Source organism: Tetrao urogallus (assembly GCF_951394365.1).
Source record: "Tetrao urogallus genome assembly, chromosome: 17".
Lineage (NCBI taxonomy): Eukaryota > Metazoa > Chordata > Aves > Galliformes > Phasianidae > Tetrao > Tetrao urogallus.
This window is the reverse complement of record NC_136830.1, coordinates 7,822,788-7,844,331: the sequence shown is the minus strand read 5'-3', so window position 1 is coordinate 7,844,331 and position 21,544 is coordinate 7,822,788. Positions and strand designations below refer to the sequence as shown.

At 45.5% G+C, this 21,544-nt stretch overlaps 1 protein-coding gene and 1 pseudogene across 3 annotated transcripts in view; one reads left to right on the top strand and one right to left on the bottom strand.

Moving 5' to 3' along the window:
- Positions 1 to 17,083, bottom strand: part of DGCR2 (DiGeorge syndrome critical region gene 2) — a gene marked incomplete at both ends in the record, with an annotated part of 34,262 nt that extends 17,179 nt beyond the window's left edge. For both annotated transcript variants that reach the window (XM_079544042.1, XM_079544043.1), the window contains 2 exons: positions 3,142 to 3,264; positions 17,005 to 17,083. In XM_079544042.1, coding sequence (XP_079400168.1) covers positions 3,142 to 3,264; positions 17,005 to 17,083 — 202 coding nt within the window. The remainder of the gene's footprint in view (positions 1 to 3,141; positions 3,265 to 17,004) is intronic.
- A 288-nt stretch (positions 17,084 to 17,371) lies between these two features.
- Positions 17,372 to 21,251, top strand: LOC306952900 (testis-specific serine/threonine-protein kinase 2 pseudogene; annotated as a pseudogene). Its single transcript has 2 exons — positions 17,372 to 17,456; positions 20,330 to 21,251. The product of its transcript is annotated as a testis-specific serine/threonine-protein kinase 2 pseudogene (transcript).
- Positions 21,252 to 21,544: the final 293 nt, after the last annotated feature.

Here is a 21,544-nt window from a genome sequence, read left to right as displayed (position 1 = left end):
GATCTCAGTATGGAGTAGTTCATCATATGTGAACAAACACTCCAATTAAGGATGGAAATGAAAGACTAAGCAACGGAAATGCTTTTCCCAATATATCATTAAGCAAAGAAGCACAGGGTTGGAACACTTTTGGTAGGAGTGTTGAAGCTTCCTGGCCATAACGCAAACTGAAAGTCAGGTGATAATTCATGGAAGAAGAATACACTGTATGAGCCACCACAGCTGGAAACACCTTCCCTCACCTAAAACTTTTGGCTGTGTATTTTGTATACATGTGGTCTGACAAAAAAAGCCATTAAATATACTTATTCAGACTGTCTCTGAATGAACGCCTTACCTCCTCATGTTCTGGAGATTTTAAAAGAAATGATCCTAACAAAGAAGTATTAGGGTTTGGGATGTTCCCTGTACTTAAGACAACACACAATCACCAAACACTTTTATTACTGGATCATTCTCTTAACTCAGTAGGAGATTCATTACTAACGTGAAAGAAATCAGGCTGAAAAAATGTGAATGGTGCCAAGTCACTTTCAATGGCCTTACATTAAATCACTGCAAATAGCAAAATGACAAAGTAGTCACTGGAACACACCCTCATCTGAACCGCACAAACCTAACTCACCACCGCTGATGCTTCCGAGCTGCTCATGTTGAAGGGTGCCATTAGCAGCTCAAAGGCTGAAAAGTGAAAAGCTCTGCAATCAGACCCAGAGCCCTTCCTTGCAAGCTTTCTCTTCATGCTTCAGAGAGATTTCATCCCTTTTAATTTGAAGACGTTTTAATTCTCCAAGTTTCACAAGCCTGAGTGGCTTCACTGACTTGTTCTCTTAGTGTTTGGTCTGCCTTTATTGAAATTAAGAACCTTAATTACTAAGGATTTAAATTTAGCTGAATCATCTCACAATTACTCATTTGAATCTAAAGGTATTTTCTAAATTTAAAGCTGCATCATCTCTTGTTAATTCAGTGGCCAAAGAAGAAAGTTATCACTCCTGAGCATGACTTTGTGCTGCTATTATTAGTTGCTTTAGTTTCCCAATCAATGTCTCAGCAGTCGGTCCGTCCCGTGACTGCTTAGTTTCCCCAGCTTGAGAAATACATGCTCTTCCAAGCTTAACTTGGCCTCAGCAGCATTACTTGGATAATTCTGTCCTTCTTCATACTCCAACACACCATTCACATGCACAGCAGCACACGCACTGGTCCCTGCTCTTGGCAGTTCACACAGCATGTGCCCTTCAACGCCCATTTCAGCTCACAATGCTGCCCCACTGAAGTTCTGTCACAGGTATAATAGAGTTTTATGACCTACACCAGTAGTTCCTGTTCCTCTGGTTTGCTGGCTGCCTCCTTGCATTACTGTGCAAATATCTCAGCTCTTGCCACACCCAGCTGGCTGGCTCCTTTAACTTACAGCCTTTTCCACCAATTACTTATCCAATTAACTTTTTCATCAAGTGGAGCACTTTCCTTCTCTATGCTTTTCATCATTTTCCCCCCTAATACACTCTATGTCAGCTACTCTCCTCTTCCTGCACACGGATATGGAGATGAATCCAGTCTCCCACACTGTGACACTGACACTCCTTGAAGGTCTTCCCACCACGTCAGGCCAGACAGTTCAATGAGACCTAACCCAAACCAAAGGCTGAGTCCATCCTCTGACAAATTGCACTTCTATCAAATCCTCACCCTAGCCTTACACCAAAACGCTCTTCAAAGATCCACCAATGAGTCCTCATCCTCCATTGCAAACGTCGTGCAACACCTTAAGATTGCTGACTGCTACAGCAGGCAAACCATCATTTTGGACTAATGGGATATTTCAGTATCAGTGCTTTTTGAGTAAATCCAAACATTAATGTGACTTTTTACCCAGCTATTGACTTTCATTGACCTCCAGAACTTGTAGATCCCTAGCTCTTCATATTTGGTCAAAAATAGCTAAGAAGGAGGAAGAATAACAGCACAACTATAAAAGCATGTGTCTTTAAGGACATCCACATCCTGAATAACAACCTCAAACAGAAGCTGCATTAATGGCATGGCTTAATTTGCAGAACCTAGGAAGTTCCTCTCCCCACTCCCTGCAAACATACCCACTCACAGAAACCAGACAAAAGCCTTCTAAAAAATCATTTTAAAAAAGGCACTGAGCACATCCTTTTCATTATCTGTGCACAGCACACAGTGGGGAGAAGGCTAATGAGTGTGCAGCTTCAAACATCGAGTGTTACATTTACTTTACTATTTCCACTTTAAAAAAAAAAACACAACTATTTAGAACAGCTTATTCCTGCAAAATACCAATGTTACTATTTGGTAGCACCTCTGCCACTGAAATAGCTTAAAACTTAGAATGACGACAGACTGACCAAATGCTGTGATATGAATGCAATTCTCTACAAGCAAATTAAGTACCTCAAAGGCAAAGAGCTTCGTAAAACAGTTTTTGAACACAGCTTAGCCATGCTGTAGATGTAAGAGCTTTGAATTGTGCCACAGTTAAATTCTAAGCTATGCTTTCAGATTTCTGCTTCACTGCTGTCAGAAAATAAATAGGTTCTTTCACCTTAAAGATACATAGAAAAAGAATTACGTTGGCCAGTGCATTAAAAAAAAAAAACCACCAGTGAGAATGCTCCTATTTGTGATTCTATGCTCACTTAATTTTTTTCATTTTAATAACAAAACTAAAGGTAACTGAGTATCTGGAAGCTTCAGCAGAGAACTGTTGCTGGCAGTAGGCCCCCGAGAACATACATGAGCTCATAAAGAGCAAATACAACAGTTTGTTTGGCAGATCAAAGTTCTCCACTTAAGCACATGAAGTGTAATCGGAACAGGTAGCAATAAAAGAAGCTCTTTACCTAGTCCAGCAATGTACAGTCTGAGTGATGCACTCACGCAACCCAAACTGTAATTCAGAACTTAACCTCAGGCTTATGTGTCATCTCAGTTTAATTGCAACATGATTTTTTCCCTGCAAAGAAAGTCTCTTTTTCAAACTCCAAGCCTTCCTCGCTGCCAGCACATTTCCAGACTGTCAGCAGCAAAGTATGATGCAGCCAACTGAAAAAATGTTTGTAGAGTAAGCCACACAAAAAGATAAAGTGGTGTTGGGTTGAGCAGCCTTACCTGGACAGTCAACTTCATCGCTCTCGTCCTCGCAGGTGGGCCATCCATCGCACTGCCAGTTGGAAGGGATGCACTGGATGGTTCCACTCCGACACGCAAACTGCCCCGGGGTGCAGCGGAGCTCTGCGAAAGAAGAAAGTTGTGCTTTGTCTCAAATGTAATAGATTCTTCTAAGTCTAAATATACATAAATTGGTCACTGTGTAATGCCTGCTAAATGCTGCTTAGCTTCAGATCACTTCCATACTTTCAACTGGATGTTCGCAGCTCTAACACACAGGAGGGCCTGCTTCCAGGCTTTGAGAAAGAATTCTAGCACAGAGCCATAGTAAAAACTTCCTAATTAAAAATACACATTAGATCTAACTGGCAGATTTCTGGTTTGTGCAGTCACAGACATTTCAATTCAGCTCCCTCTATGAAATGCAGTGCTCTGATCTACCAGTTGCTACTGCTGTATTAGCCTCACCCAAAAAGAATACGGATATCACTGAGAGGTGAGCTTTCCACTTACGAAATACTAGCAAGAATACAAGTTGATCATGTTAGAACAACATATTCTCTTTAGTTTCTAAAATGGATTTTCAAGACAATTGCACTATAGTGTGTCTCACTTCTGCTCCTTTCACGTACCTGCAGATAAGCTGGTGTCTCTAACACAACAGAAGGAAGGCAAATACACATTTGCACAGCCTTCCCAAGTCCAGCTCCAGACTGAGATGAGAGCTGTGGGACCCAGAAGCAGCCAAGAGCAGTGTTCCCCACTTGCATCCTACAGGGCACTAAGATAGCTTGCTCACTTCTCAGAACTGAGGTGTAAAAACACACTACAGCAGCTTTTAAGTGCTGCCATTACACAACAAACTTACAACACAATTCCCACTCCAGTCACTACATACACCAGGACCCACTCAGACATGAACTACAGTCCAATGCAATTTTAAGCCACATCACAAAGGTATTTGTAAAACAACTTCCATACTGCTGAACCTGTTTTCAACTTCTAGCTTAAGCTCTGTTGTAGAATTCACACCTATCAGCACATCCTTCAAAAGAAACTGCCAATATCTGCAAACATGCAATGCCTGCTGCTACAACAGCACTGCCTACTTGCCATCATTATTCTGTCAGTCCTAATTAGCATTATAAAAAGTATGATTTTTCAAAGCTTTTTATCTATATACTCCAATTCCATCTATCAAATGCCAGAACCGAGTAATTCAGCTTAAATGTGTGTCCCTCAATATCTTTCAGGAATATCTCACCTTCAACTGCTCCATCACAGCGCATCCTTCTGCACTGCTACAGGATAGTGACAGTGCGCTCTCCTAGGGCAAATCCTCTTCACACCTCACCCACTTGGATCACAGTCAGACCACAAAATGGCTGTAACAGACTCCCAGCCTGCTCCTGGCAGCACAGCTCAGTCACAGAATCATAGAGTGGCTTAAGCTGGAAGGGAACATAAAGCCCACCCAGTCCTAACCCTGCCATGGACTAGTTGCCCCCCCAGCTCAGGCTGCCCAGGTCCCATCCATGGCCTCAGGCACCTCCAGGGATGGGGCATCCCCAGCCTCTCAGGCAGGCCTCATCTCCCTAAGTGAAAAACTTCCCCTAACATCTAATCTAAATCTCTACTCTTTCAGTTTAAAATTCTTCCCCTTTATACTCTCACTACAATGGCAACTTGTTTTCCCACATTCGTGCAGCATCAGCACGGAACACCACATTTCTTAATTTATGGCCATTCCAAGCAATGAGCCTCTGGTAGATGCTTTCCCATACAAGACTGCTTTCTGCCCAGCTGCAGGTCTCCATTACACTGCATGTGGTCTCTGCACAGATCCACACATGCCACTAGTGTGGTAAGTACAATTACACACAGCTGGGCCAGGTAAATAATGACACTGCCCTGAAATCACAGGCATTAAAATAAGCCACCTACATGCCATAATGTTGTTGCTTCCTGCGTTACAGACACTCCTCTATGAACAATGTGTGTACATGGGGTGTACAAACATGTTTACGAAGGCAGGGTCCAGTGCAAAATGAAAAGCTCTGTGTTCTGAAAACACTGTCAATATTGATTCCTGTGCTCTTCGCCCTGAGCCCACATCTCCCTGCATTATTCAAGCACCCAGTTCACTGTGAGGTCTCTGGAAGAGTTTCCTCTAAATCGTTTTGCTTCTATTTGTTGCCTGCTGTGATTCACCACAAACAAGATGCAATCATTGAGGAAATCCAACTGCCTTACCAAATGGGTTCATTCCCCAGCTGGTCTTACCTAGCACCTCCTTGGCCATCAATTCCAAAGGCTGGTTCTCTCCAGCCAAGCCCTTGCTGCTGTTGAAGTACCAGAGGCACACCAGGAGCACAGCAGCATGCTGCATCCTGCAACATCCCCTGCCCAGCTCTGTTCAGGACACACATTAGCACCAGCAAACAAAAACACAGCACAGTGCAACCCTCCAGCTTTCTCAACTCAGTTTATTTGGCATTTGTTGGGAAGAAGGGAAGCAAGCACACAATGGAAACAGCATCACTCGTAGTTCTCTACTACACACAGCATAAACTGACAGGTTTTGTATCAGCTCTACAAACTTAACATACAGCACAGTGTCATGTTCCTGTTGAGCAAAGACCTCAAATGCCAATACCAATTTTTGGGGGCAAACCATCAGATATCCCAGTGCACCCACTGGAGTCACTCACCCAAGAGAAATCAAGCCAAAGCTAGCTGTGGACCTGAAAACTCACAAGACTGCTGGAAACTTAATTCATTGAACACCACAAGCAAGGCAGTAAGTTAGGAGTCGTCAACTCCTTCAGCTGCCGAATATTTTCTCTTAAGTTAGCAAGCAACAAAATCATCAGGACTTTTAATAATACAAAAATCCTAGTTTCCTATGGGAAGCAGTTTTCAAGGCAGCTGTTTATGCCTCTACAGAAAACTTTTTTTTCCTGCAAAGATGTTCCCAATTCCGTCCCGAATTCCAGCACAGCTGCACAGGTTTCATGCAGTGAGCACCTTTTCTCCATTATAAAACGATGCATGAAGTCCTTCCAGGTCCAATTATCTCATTTAATCTGAATAATTGAGAACGTTTTCCTTCTGGGGCCTGAGAACAGGCAAGTCCTGGTGCATGGCTCCAGCACTGTGCTGCCTGGGACCAATGCTAACTGTGGCCTGTGTTTTCTGCTTCAAGTCTTGCAGCAGTGCATTTGGACAAGCAAACCTCCTACTTTCATTTTAAATAGAACTAATTTCTTATTCATCTCTCCCCTTTTCTACGCAGAAAGCACAGGGACAACTAGTCCCTCAATAAAAGTGTTATAACTGAAAGTAAGGCTGAGAGCATCTAAATTCAGAACCCGCAACACAGTAAATCTCATTGAGAGCTCCCAATATCAAATAAAGACCGTAAGAGCCACAAGAAACAAAGTGCTGATTCAATACAAGTTCACCTTGCTAGTTCACTTTTCTGAATGAATTTGATGAGGTCGCTTTGAACCAGCAAGCTTCAGATCAAATCTGATAGCATCTGTCCACATTCATTTCAAGCCGTGTCAGCTACAGCTTTTCCTCTGCCACCACTGCCAGCCCTGAGTGTGGCATGAGGACCTCAACCCAGCTGCCGTGAGGGCAGCCTGCATGATGGCCCAGGACACAGCACCACAGGGTGGGAGAAGTGGCAGAGGTGGAAATAATTCTTTGGAAAGGGCAAAAACCATCAAGCTCTAAAAATTTTCAACCAAGAAACAGGAGCCAATTACACATGGGCCCAAACAGGCACTTTTCTGACTACAAGCACTACAGAGCCACCAACAACCTTCTGAGAATACAAGGCAGTAGGCGACTATGAATGCTTTGCTACCGTCTTACAGGGCCATCTATATTCCCTCAATTCAAGACTGAGATATAAAAGAAACTCAGCCCAACAAAATTCTACACCAGAGGCCCTGCCTCAGGTATGTAACAAACACCTCCTGCAAAGCATTATTTGAGCACACTGAAGCTTTCGGAATCTAAATTCCAACTAAAACACTGCTGTTTACCATCTACAGGATCCACTGAAAAAGGGAATATCTGAAAGCAGAATCTCCAAGCCAGAAATGTGCCACTGTCACACTCCTTCACTTTTAAGCCATGCATTCCTAATGCAAACTCACCATCCACAAGTGGTGCAGGAACCCACAGCCTTGGCAGCTCCCAGTTGAAGAGATGGGCACATGTATGAAGCAATGAGCAAGGGAGCTATTGCTCTGAACCAAAGCCCAAAAGCATACCACTCATTTCAGGAGAAAGCTCTGATACAAAGATTAAACTCTGACTGCAGTCACTGATGATGTGGGACTGAGTTGCTATGACTTAATTTCTCATTAATTTAGAGATTCATCAGCCAGTAAAGTCTGATACATTAAGATACTCTTTTGGCAGCCAACACTACGGATGGAAGCCAGCTTTTAGTGTTTACACTCCTAGCATTTGAATCTGTCTCATTCTGAAGACAAAGAAATGCCACTCTTCATCTCCTATGCTAATTGTTCTTGTCTGCTGTGATTCATTTGTATGGAAATTAAAATTTGATTAAATGCACAAAGCCAGCATTTATTGTTATTTCTATTATAAACTACTACTGTAACTGAAAAGACAAGCTCACATACAAAGTCATGTACTTGAAGCTGTAATGAACAATGGAAGCTGTGTGTACTTCGTGTACATCGCTTATTTTGCTCAGGTTTCTCAAGACTGGACCTGGCAGATCTTCACATTTGTTTACAGACTGAAGGAAAACAAAACTGCTTCCTGCTTTCTCAACGTCAGAGTTGCTTGTTGCATCAAACCAGATGAATCAACCTGCAAGAAAATATTCTGAAGAGGCAATTACTGTTATTGAAAGCTGATTAAGCAGTAAGGAAAACACTGGCTACAAGTGCTTTGGCCAGGAGCTCTTCTCATTCAGATTTTCTTCAACTTGTCCAACAGGTCTTACTTATATTTTATAAGATCTGTACCTACATGTTCCACTATCATTTCGTATTTTGACACATTTAAGAATAAATCTATTAAAATTGAAAATGGCTTTTTTCTTATGACTGATTCTGTGCATCTTGACCCATGCTAAGCTTTATGAGCACAATTAGTTCATGGCACCTCTCATCAGAGCTGAATACAACCAGTACATCTGAGCTCCAGCACCTCAAAATCAGAGATCCCAAAGTTCCTTGTTCCTGCCAAGTGGAATTGTAACTTCCAATAAATAAATAATACACATTACAGGCATTCCAGTTCTCTGCATGACCTCAGCATGTAGTTTTGTAAAGTAATTAAAACTGTGACAGCGCTCCAGCTGAAAACTGTAAATTCTAATGAATAACTAATGAGCATTCTGTATTACTCAGTGTTCTGTCATACTGAGTTATGCTAAATGACCCTAAAAATCCATCAGAAGATTTCACATCGCATTCAGGAATGTTAGCAGCCCGCTTCCCCTCATCCCCTCCAGACCCATCGATGTTATACCTACACCCGCATGAGCTTGGAACTGACCCAGTTTCTTCCTGCTCACAAGTGTCGTTCACTCCGATTCATTGTCTGCTCTTTGTCTGCAGGGTAGATTCAATGCCAGTAAGGATTAAAAGAAAAAAGCACACACAGCAACACAACCTTAGGCAGTGCAAGAGACCCGGCACTCAGCCAACGCAACATAGGAGCGTCTTGAGTGAGAACCCTGGCTGTGATTGCCTAGACCAAGAAAATACAGATATTATGATTTATCACTGTGGACATTTATTCCTAATACTGACACAGAAAGGGGAAAAAAATGCAATTCTCAATTCCTCAATACTGCTAAAACCCAACAGAAAACAAAGCTTGCTACTTGAACTTTGCTAAAAGACTATGAATCATGCAATGCAGCACCAGAGACTGAAAACTGCTTTATTTTCCTAACAGTGATGATAGCAGCTAAGCAACAGGCTTGTTTTTTAGGGGTTTTTGTTGTTGTTGTTGTTTTTCCTCAAGAAACTGCTACATTATGATAAAAAGCAGATTAGCTGGAGGGAAGAGCAAGATACAGCTCTGGCACAAAGAATCACTCGCTACAAAGCCAAAACCACAGGGACTCAAGAACCTTTAATATGGCTCAGAATTAAAGCCTACGTTTCCATTACACTAACAACCTCTTTCAGGACTTCAGCTGTTCTATGAAGACTGAAGCAGGCCTTCATGTTTAGTTCAGCAGCACCAAGTGACCTACGCCAATGCAGCACCAAAGCCTGCCTGCACATCCTCCATTTTCCACCCAGCTGAGGTAATTCTGAGCTGTAGCTTCCAGAGGGCCCTGGCCTGCTGCTCCACCAGCCTATGTTTGTTGGAATACCCCTAAGAAGGGATGCAGAGGATCTAAGGATACCCAAGCACTGTGTGCCATTGCCTGGGAGCTGCCTACCAGAACTACCCACAGAAATGCAGGCAGTCAGATTAGTGCCTCTTCTCCAACCTGCTGCAGCCTCGGGATTAGAGAAGAACACAAACTACAAAGCCTTTCTGCAGGAAGAGCTAAGGTACAATATCTGCGCTTACGCAAAGCCTTATTTTCACTTCACAAGGCTCACCAGGGAAAGAATCTGTATCCCCTGGGGCAAAATAAACTATAAGCATTAAAAAAAAAAAAAAAAAAAATCCAGCAAAGAAAACAGTTACTCAGAGAAATAAGAGTTTTCCATAGAGGAAAACTTCAATCCAATGTTCTACATGAACAACATTAATATTTTCTTTAGATCAAGTTTCAACAAGAAGAGCATTCAGATGAAATGTGATAAGAGCAATTCAAGAACTATCAGAGCAATCAAGGCTAATTTGTAACCACCCTTAAACTGAAAGTAGGAACTGCCAGATTGCAAAGATATTGGGAAGCAGCTCCATTGACTTCCAACAGGACAACACATGTTCCCACCTTGTAGAAAAACAAAACAAAAGCTAACGTCACTGTTTCTCTAAGTAGAGGATTTATATCCCGAAACTTTCAGCATGAAATGCAAAGTAAACATACCATTTAAGGTCAAACATGCATTAAGGATACCTTGCTGCAATAACCTTTAATGTCAAGCAAGAAGGTAACAAAATCCTACATGTGAAGTCAGGCATTTTTAATGACAGCGCTCTCCAAAAACTAACCCCAGCAATTTCTTGATTTTAAACCGAGAGAACAGGCCTTTCACAGAGCCTTGAAAGTTACAGCCTCAAACAACAAGGGCAAACAGGAGGTTCTATATGCACATCAGCACTGTTCAAATGCAGCCCGGACTACAAAAACCTCTGGCTCCTGCTTCATTTCTCTTCACGTCTTGCACAGGACTTGATGTGCAAGCACCTAGAACACTTAAAAGCAAAAATTTGATACACAGAAACATTCTGATCTGGGATACCGAGAACACATTCTATCCTTTGCAAAGTAGCTGCTGCAGTAGCTGTCACACACCGTGGCAAATGGTCGTGCTTTGAATAGCATTCCATGGATCCAGCGGAGCCCAGCACGGCAGGAATGCAGCCCGTGTTGGTCACCGCCGCATCTGCCCACACCATGTGTGATGCCATACACTCCCATTCTGCAGTAAAACAAGGACCTGGGCAAGAGTTTCTTGTATCAAAACATGAGGCTTAATCACCCACATCCCACCTGCTTGGGCTCAGAAAGCCACAGATGGACACTGATGCAGCACAGCATCCTCGCACAACTTCTCTCCAAGCTCCTGCCAGAACACAAGGTGCTCCTGGTTAGGTCTGCACTTGGATGTCACTGCTATAAGACTGCTGGGTTTGGTTTTTGGCTTTGCTCCTTAATCAAATAAAACATGTTACTCTTAAGTCAGAAGGAATCCTTTTAGTTTAAACTGCTAATGAATGTGAGCACAGACAAAGCAAAACCATAGACACGAATTCTGCAGGACAACCCACTGTGTTATTCAGAGTCCCTCCCCAGCACTGGAGCAGAAGCAAAGCTCAATGTCCCCATCCACCACCCACCTCCCCTCTCCAATTTTATGAAAATAGGACCAAAAACCTCAGTAAGCATAGTCAAATATTTGCATAACTCATCCTCAGCCAATTCTACATTTCCAGGCACTAGTCAATAAACACAGTGGAAACCAAATAACACTTAGATCAATCAATTAAAAATTTAATTTTAATTAACTAGGAAGCTGAATGCTATTTTGTTTAGCTTTACTTAATGAGGCAACTATCAATTCCTACTAAGCCTGAGAAAATTTGTATTTCTCAATAACCTAAATAGTAGGCATCAAACACTGACTATAACCTCCTCAGCATATAACAAATACCATTAAAACACTGTTCATCAAATACAGAATGAGAGGACTGACCCTTTAGCACAAAGCTGAAATTAAAAGTTTCACAGGAAACCACAACACACCAGAGATCTGGCACTTTGGGAAATGCAGATTAAAGGCTCATCCCAACTCATGTATTTAAGTCACTCGATTGCTGGAGTTCTGCTGCAGCTCATCAGTGCCAACCCAAGGAGCTGAGAGTTCTCATCAACCCTCAACAAGTTCTTCACCAACTGTACAGTGAGTGCAATGCACGGGTTTGTGTCTGCCACGCACAGACGGTCCATGATACACAAACTCCCCCAGGGCAGCCAGCAGCCCCATGCTAGCGCCAGGCACCAACCCACACTTGGCACCAAGGAAGAACTGCTGGCCCTGGCAGCAGAACAGTCTTGGAAACTGGCAAACAGTTCCCTAAAACTGCAGTGTATAGGGGACACATGCTCAATACTGTACTTGGGCAGGAATCATATGCTGCAGCTGCAAAACAAACAACACCCTGCCAGCCAGCGTGACCGAAGGAGGCTGTGTTTGGAGGCTGTGCCACAGGAACCAGGAGAAGCGTGCTCCTTGTGGAGCTGCCCGTGTTCCCCTGCTTCATTTGGAGCCAGGAAGGTGGACTGCCCAATTTCTCACACCTTCCAGGTTGGTTTTCCAGCATTCACTGAGGGATTTTACCTCTTTCATTCTCAGTATCTGAAGTTCTGAACTCTTTGAACCTGCTGTGTCAATCCCCAGCTGCCTGCAGCAGCACTTCTCCATGGCCTCGCCTTGCTCTACTCCTGAACCCACTGTGGGGACACAGAAGTCACGTCTGTCAGAATCCCCTTCTGCTCTACTGCTTCTCAGAATCCCAGCCGTGCGCACCAAGCACTGTCTGCCTGCAGGCCCTTGCTCCTCCTTACTGCACAGGCACAGCAGCAAGCCTACACGCACCCCAAAGTTGCTTTACAATTGGGAATGACCAATCTCACAGCATCACAGCTGCTGCTCATACCGTTGGCCTTGTCTCCTCACTGACAGCGGCTGCAAGGAAGACTTTTTAAATCCAGCAACCTCGTTTACAGCTCAGAACAGCAACAAACAGCAGAGCAGCAAGACACCAGGAAAACAACAACTGGAACACTGAAAAATGAGGGGCTGAGCGGGGGGCAGGCTTGCGTGCAGCAGCATTGGCAGAAGAGGTGCAGTGAAAACCTTCTGCCTTGCACCAAGCCCTCGCCTGGGAGTTCAGCTGAATGCAAACACAGGGACTGCAGTGAGCAGCAACATGGAACCCAACAAACATTACTCATCGCAGCTTTTTCCAAGGTAGACAGGGAACAGAAGGCAAAATCAGAGCTTCTACTTGCTAGCTGATGCAATCTCTCTAGGAGAGAGGAAAGCTGTGCCTTGGCCACATTTTATGACTGATCTATTTGGGTCTTCAAATGAACCAACTGATACAACGCAATTAGTCAAAAACAAACAAATTCAACCCCAGCATACAAGTTTGCTGGGGGTCTTTTCAGACTCCTAATTAAGGAGCTCTGTTTAAGAGCAACACCTTTAGATCAACAAGAAGGAGCTGGCAGCAGAAACACTAAGTACTGTATGGCCCCAAGGCCCCAGCACCTCTCCTGCACAACCTCGTAAACCTCCAGCCACGCACACCAAGCAGCACAGCAAGAAGTGCAGACCCTAAGCCAAGGCTGTGGGGTGTTCGATCAGACACCTCGCAGTGCCAAGTCTGCCTAAGCACTGCCAATCAGATAACCTACACTCAATTTTTAGGAGCCAATTTCAGGCTAGAGGAATTACTTCCTCTAGCTAGCCCTGAGGTGGAGAAAAAAAAGCTGCAAGAAGAACTCTATTGGCTTTTAGCTGCCTGGTAAATGCTGTAACAAGAAAGCCCAATGACCTACATTGACAAGCCTCTGTACTATACCACTATTACAAAATCCAATATAAAGCCCGACCACGTTTAAGTGTTTTCCATTAGCAAGCAGACTATCCTGTTAAATATGAAAACGTGTTATTGTCTTTAGCAATGATCTTACTTAACCCACTAGACAACATTCCCCAGGGTGTTGTGCCGAACATTTCGGACTGTTTAAGTTCCCAATATTATACAAGGACCCCCAAACCTTTGCTTTACACTTGTGTAATGGGACGTTGACAGAAACAGGAACTTTCTACACATCCTCAAACTGCCCTGCAAAACCAAATTCTTGGTTTCCATCTCTGATGCTTGTTAGACAATTGAAAGAAATGCACGAGTGCCTAAACCCAATTTAGTTCCAGTACAATGTGACCCTGTTAAAACATTGCTGAAATATTTCTTCACATAAAAACAACAGCTCTCAGCCGGCAAGTTCAATAACCTGAAGCAGATGTTGAGAGGTGTCCTGAAAAAGACATGAAGTCCAAACCTAACATGGCAAATAGCTCAAAAAACGGGTGTCTGATCACTGGATTCAGCCCATTCAGTGCATGTTTAAAAGAAATATTGAGGTAGCCATTCCCTGTGCACCCATATAGTTGCAAAGGTCTGACACACTGATCTCCAGTGCACATGAGTAGCTTCCAAACATCAGGAGAAATGCTCTACTAAGAAATAAAAAATAAGAACAAAATAATGAATAAGGAACATTCAATAATGCATTAAGGAGGAAGTTTTTCACACAGAAGATGATACACTGGAACAGGTTGCCCAAGGAGGCTGTGGATGCCCCATCCATGGAGGCATTCAAGGCCAGGCTGGATGTGGCTCTGGGCAGCCTGGGCTGCTGGTTGGCGACCTGCACACAGCAGGGGGTTGGAACTGAATGAGTATTGTGGTCTTTTTCAACCCAGGCCATTCTATGCTTAAAAAGAAGCTACTGCTCAAAATAAGCAGTTTATGGTCAAAAAGGGAAAAAAAAAGAAAGATTTTGGGACAAATTCAAGCTAAGATTCTCAAAGGCATAAAAGGGCCATTAAAAGCCTACTGGCTGAGAAAAATGTAGCTGCCCATGGTACCTTCAGGAACCCACATCTCCACAGCCAGGGCTGATGTCACGGCCTGCTGGGCGCACCCAAGGTTGTTAGTGATGGTAGCTGCGTACAGCAGACTTTTGTCATCAACGCTGAAAAATTGGCAAAACAAAGAGGAAAGGAAATAGGAATGTTCCTCTCTCAGTTTACTAACAACTATCTCACCCTAAATGCGGAAAAAAATAAGTCCATGTAAAATCACTGCCTTTCAGCTTCCCTGAAAAGATACTACAGTTGAGGAGGCTTAAAAGAAGGTTTTATTTATCTGAAGAGCACAGCAAGAACACGGATACAAAGCTAGTGTCAAATTAACATGGAAGTACAAAGAGGAGCCTGATTCGCTGGGACTGAATTGTGAAGGGACTACACATTCATCTCAGAGTACATAAAGCCTCACATCACTCTGCAGCACTCATTTGATAGCTCCAAGTACAGATTTAAGTTAAGCAAGCTGCAGGCATCCTTTGTAAACCAAGAAGACAGTTGCTACAATACACAGGTTGAAAGAAACATACAGAAAAACAAACACAACCAGGAAAATAAACTCTAAATCCAAACGCTATTGTAACTCTCCTCTGAGGAAATCCATGCACCTGCCCCTAAGAGACAGGGGACACTTCATTGCCATTCTCCTTGTTTAAAATGGGAAATTTGGTTCTGCGCACAGTCCACACTCACACGAGCTAGATTCCCCATTTGTACATTTTCACTCAAGATAAGGCCCTACAATATTTAAGTTACTGAGCAGACGACCTGTTGGAGACAGTAAGTGAAGCAAGTTAAAAGCAAACCTTAGCAAAGGAGGTGAGGGCACACAGCAGCACCCACCTGCAGGCTCTCCCCAGGGCGCAGGAAGCACCACCATGGACAGCTCAGGCACGGTGAACAGGACGGGCGTCCCAAAGGAACCCCTCAACCAGCACCCGGCTCCAGACGCCGACCTGCATGAGGCTGCTTCTGCCACAAGGTGAGCTAAGGTTCCTACTCTACGTGTGGTTCCATACGTAGCCATACACATGCACACACGTGGTTCAAGCAGTGCACGTGGAATTGCTGTGGAGGAATCCCAATGCTACAGCTTCCAAACCCAGACCTGAGATGATGACAGCTGGGGGATGTTTACAAACAAAGCATTTCCAGCAGCCTAGCTAGGAGACCACAGATCTTTAAAGTCGATACCTTAGTGCAAATAGTGAGAAATATTCAAGGAGCAGCACTCAAGACAAATTCTTGTCTTCTACCACCAAGTACTGGATGCTAACAAGGAGCTAATACCATACTACAGCAACACATGCTCTGATACTATACAGAAAGTGCCATTTTCCAATTTCTAAAAGGCTCCAATGCTCAATTCCATGCCAGAGAGGAGCCCAACACCTGAAAGAGGATACAGACCTCTGCTCTGTGCTTCCAACCAGTGGCTCGACCGCCCACAGCATCAGCCATAAGGGCAGGTGCCTGACATGGAGCTGACATTGCATCCTGACCAACAGAAAGGCCTCTAGCTTCTATAACACCAGCTAGGCTAGCAGCTTTTTTTTTTTTTTTTGGCTACTTAAGTGCATGTCATAAGCCCTAACATACATACTGCTCTGCCAAAAAAACAAGATAAAACAAAGCAAGTCACACACACAGCAGTTTCAACATCCAAGTTTGTTATTTCAGACAGGCTGCCTACACTGACCCAATTGTGCTTCAGCTGTACCGAGAACTTGCTTGAACACAGTTCACTAACAGTGTCACGTTTTATTAGTTTGGATCATCAGAGTTATTTCAAAGGGAAAGAACAAGTGGATTTCAAAGTTACGAGAGGAATGCCATCGTTCTCATCATCATACTGACAAACAGCGAGCAGCTTCCAGGGCGAAGCTCACCGTGCTATAGAGGACAGCCTCACACCGAGGCTACTGATCCTCCTGGCAACAGCTGTGAGCAAGTTCAACACCCAAAGAGAAATGAATGAGCAACACGGTTCAAAAAGTAGTCACTTTCAGCCAACAAACACCAATAATTTCTGAAAAGTTAATCGTTTTCACGCTTTAAAGCCCTGTTCCTATAGGAGCTACCAGGAAAATCCCGTCGCTGCACCGCTTCCCCGAAAGAAGCAAACACAGAAGCGGGGACACGATGCGGTAAGAACCGAGATGCAACAGGGCTTTTTCTCTTCGATCATGGTGAGAGGCGGCTCGGGGCTCCCGCACGCCGTTCCGCGTCACCCAACGCACGGGGCGCCGACGCCGGGTCTCAGGCAGGGCAGCAGCAGCACCCGCCGAGCCCAGCGCTCTGCTCGTCGCAGGGCTGCGCGTATTTCCCGCGAGGCTTTCAAAGCCGCTCCTCGGCCACCTGCGGGGCTCCGCGACGCCGCTCCGCTCCAGCGCAGCCCGGAGGCGTCGTGCTGGTCCAGCCCTCAGCCCCGCAGCCGAGCCGCAGCCCAGGCCCGAGCGGCGCCGCAGGCCCCGCGCCCGCAACCCGCCCCCCGACCCCCCTCCGCCCCTACCTGGCCGCAGCGGCTCGGTGATGCTCAGCACCAGGAGGAAGAGGAGGAGGAAGGTGCCGCTGTCCGCTTTGGGCACCATTTATCCTCCGTTCATCCTCCCCCGGCGCAGCGCCACAAACCCGCGGGGAGCGAAGCGCGGGGCGACGCTCGGCGGGAGGAGGAGGAGGAGGTGGAGGAAGAGGAGGAGGTGGAGGCACGGCCGCCGGACGATCCCGTCCGCGCCGAGCTCTTCCCCGCCCCGTCCGCCGCCGCCCCCGGGCGGGAGCCAGCGGCCCTGGCTGCGGCGGCGGCTGCGGGCGCGGGGGTAGCGCGGGGGTCGGGCGGCGCCACGCTGCGGGCCGCTCGCCTGGCTCCGGCGACGCACAAGATGGCGGCCGCGCCTCCCCACCGCCTTCCCCCGCGCCGCCACGCCCCCCTCCCTCCGGCGCGGCTCTCGACCAATCGGCGGCGCGGTGGGCGGGGCTCGGCGCCCCCCTCCTTGTAAGCCCCGCCCCCGCGGTGGGAGGCTGAGGGGCGCGCCGTCGGGGCCTCGAGCGGGGGCAGGCTGCGCTGGGGGATTCGCGTCGGGACGGACGGGGCTTTGCTCCTAGGTGGTGTGGTTTTTTCCAAATATTTTTTAAAACGGTGGTGAAATCGAGAGCTGAGATTTAATTAAAACACGCAACTCGATGTTTTCCACTCGTAGGCAGTGGTTCCAAGGTCACCAATAAAAGGCTGTCAATGCCCCCCCGGTCCCCGCTGCCCCCCCTCCAGCCTCTCTCAGCTCAGCGCGTGTCCTCTTCCCAGCCCCGCGTCCCGCACCCCGCTCCTGCTACCCCTTTCTCTAACTGCACCCGGCCGGCCCTTCCTCCCTCTTCCTGGGCTGCTCCTGCCCGCGCACAGCAGGCAAAGTAATGCTGAGAGAAAATAAATCAAACCCCGCTATAGCCCAGGTGGGTTTTCACATTGGATTTGGCCGTCTAAGGTGCTGTTTTGGCAAAGAGTTCTGGCAGCTCCATTGCGGATAGCAAGGGTGCACGACTGCAGGAAGCAGAGCCCTGACATCAAAGCAGCACTGCAAGAACGGCCTGGCTGCAAAGCCCTTCCCAGAGCCAGCTTTAGAGCATTTCCCTGGAAATAAATTACAGCTCTGACAAACGCCCTTCAATCCATCAGAACCAAGGCTTCTGATTTCAGGTTAACTCACTCGAGGGAAGACACAGGACCAGCACCATCCCGTGCCTCAAGGTAGCTTATGCAATCAGCTTTTAAGCACGGATTGCACAACACCAAACTAACCATTCTCAGACACGGCTCTATCTATGCTGTTCTGTGAGCCAGCCACATCCTGGTACGAGCACAGCTCCTCAGAAATTCCAGGATGCATCCATCCAGGAAGGCTGAGAACTGAAACCCTTCTGTATGCACATCACCCATCAAGCAGGGCCTCTGAGTAGAGGCAACCAATTCGTATTGGCTTGCACTGCAGGCAGAGCAACACAGAGCAGAGCCTTCAGCACACCCTAGCATAGATGTGAACACTTCCCGGGGACAAGCAGATTGTGGGAACATTGTGAAATAAACCTTTTACCTGAAAGTTTCAGAGCTGTTTACCCAGGTTGGTCTTTAAGGAATATCACTGAAAACACGGACACATCAGTAAATAGATGTTCTTTATATTCATCCATCAGCATCTGAGAATAAGTTGGTTGTTTCTTCCTTTTGCCTGAAGAAAAAAACTGAGCCCTTGGTTACTTCCACACTAAAAAAAGCAAAACCTTTTCGTTTCATGCACTCACAAACCCCAGCGCCGTCGTATCACTCAATTTATTCTCACAAGTTGTGCTATAAAAGTCACTTGGAAAGGTCACAGCCAGGGACAGGTGCTGTGGAAGCAGCAGTGGAAACCGCACAGGAGGAAGCTCTCCACCAAGGCAAAAACAGCCCCAAACACCCTCAGCCTTACAGAAATCCGCAGGCACTGCTCAAAGAGCTGCATAAATATTTCCATGGATATTCCCTGCGGAGAACATCGTGCGATTATAGCAAAGCTCCGGGCTGCCAAGTGTTACACAGGCTGCCCAGTGTTCTGCAGGCTGCCCTGTGCCCAGGCGTGGTGCAAGCAGTGTACTCAGCTGGCTGTGCCTTCCTGCCAGCAGGGCTCAGCTTGCACCCAGAGGTCAGCCTGTACTGCAACAACCACAGCTCAGAACGGTTAAAACTGTTCTTCGTCTTTCTGGCTGATTATAAAAAATAGCTACAAGCTTCAAAGACGGGGGGGGATAATAATCAAAAGTCCCAGTCTGGCAGTCAGAATGTTTGTCAGAATGACATTGGTGGGCTGTGCAGGATTGTCCCCAGCCCCTGCGTTCTCATCACTAAGGCTTTGAAGTCATACACTTGGGAGCTGAAAAACTACATTTGAAAAAGCAGAAACCAACATAAAGCAAAAAGCCCCCGAGGCCGATTACAGTGAAGCAATCAGCACACACACAAACCACCATCCTCCCATCAGTTCCGAAGAAGTGATGTTGTGAGCTCTTCTCAAGTAAAGCAGAAGCTGGAAGTCAAAATGCAACTTACTCGATGAGTAAGGGTTTAAGAAAATAACAGCTGCCAAACCCACAGGAAGCAGCCAATCATCAGAGCTATGAAACAGAGGGGCTGAAAGAGAACCAAGGAAAGAAAGTTAAGGGAAAGCACCAAGTGAATAGAAACAAACAGTTCTTGAACGCAGCCACTGTGAAAACAAAACAAACAAACAAAAAACCAGCATCCTTTGCTCCCCAGCACCTTCAGGAGCTCCTTCATGTAGTACTTAACCCTGTGTGCCTCCTGAGATACAAACATGAACAATTAAACAACTTCAGAAAGGTTTCAAAACACGACTGCAATACCAAACTCAGATACATCGTTGTGCTTGAACATAAAGCCAAGCAGCACAAATAGAGCATTGGTCCATTCAGTGAAAGCATTTAAAAAACTTAACCTACCAACAAGTATTTTGAAAACTCACCACAACCAGCAAGAAGAGCTAAGACTAGATTTCCATCCATTGGGTACGGCAGGAAACCTTCAGCAGTAGAAACTCATAGAATCATTAAGGTTGGAACCACTAATCTTAGCCCACATCAACCCATCGCCACCACTAAACCATAGTCCTCAAATTCAGTTGCTTAAGAAAATTTTCCAATAGTTTAATGCCTTCAGGAGGAGCTTTCTTGTAATCATTATTATGAATGATTCCTTCTCCATTTTAGCTTGTGGGGAAAAAAAAATAATAATCTAAAACTGGTGAACCAAAGACTGAAGAGGAAGACACCCCTAAAATAACACTGAAAGAAAGGTTTCAACCTGAGCACCACACCAGGAGAAGTCTCGTACGGCAGTGAAATTAGCCTGCTGCAACAGGTTATAAAGCAATGTGGCTATAAAGATAATTGACGACAGAATGCCTCAGGGCTTCCTGGACTAATTTCTCCCCAGGGAAACAGATGGAACATTTGCACCACCCATCAATCATCAAAACTCTGAGATCTTTGAGGTATCAGGAGGGAAATTGTACATCTTTATAGAGCTGGGAGTAAAGGGAGACCTCCTGGGCCATGTCAAGCTGACAGAAGCTGTGAAAGAGAACTTTGCTCACTTTAAGTTCCAGCAGCTGGCTCCTGACATCAAGCATTGCCATGACTTAAACATAGCTAACAGAGACCTGAAATCTGGGAATATCCTTCCCAAAGAACATTTAAACGTCAAGATGTCAGGCTTGACTTCTCCAAACATTTGTCTCAGGGTGAAAAGGGAAGATCTATTCTCAGCAAGACCTTCTGTGGGCAAACGCAGTCCCTGAAGTGCTGCAGGACATTCCTTGTGACCCCAGGATTTCTGACATCTGGAGCCTGGGTCATTTTGCATACAATGGTCTGTGCAGTAATGCCCTTTAGTGATTCTAATGTCAGAAAAATGATGTGTACTCAGAAATAATACAAGACTGACTTCCATGCATCAAAATACCTGACTAAAGACTGCGAGGACCTTATTTTCCACTTGCTTCAGCCTGACACATCTCAGAGATTGTATGTAAATGAAGTTTTTGAGATGCTTGTGGTTCCAAACTCCAAAATCCCAAATCCCTACCCCCTCTGCCCACTGCACAAGAGAGTGAGTGTTCCCAAAAACTGCAGAGGAAAAGCCTGAGCACGATCAGCAAGCCAAAACTTCTTTCTGCGGGATGGAAAGGTGGGGTGAAGGAAATCAGATTCTCTTAAAAATTGGTCCAGCTTGTGAACTGCTGGTTTTCAACTTCAACTACCCCCAGCCCTTTCAGAAATAAGTCATCTTTTGCTTTACAAAGTTCATCTACTTAGCTGAATGAACAACCATCTCTGATATGGTTTGCAATAACCAAGAGTTTTGGTCAAAAGCACAAAGGAAAGCTTTCTTTTGAGTCACAATGCTGTTCACACTCAAGCTTCTGTTACACCAGCTGCAGAACACAATAAGTAAGATTGCAGGTTATTAGGAAGTGTGAATTGACATCTGGAACTGGGTACATTCTTTT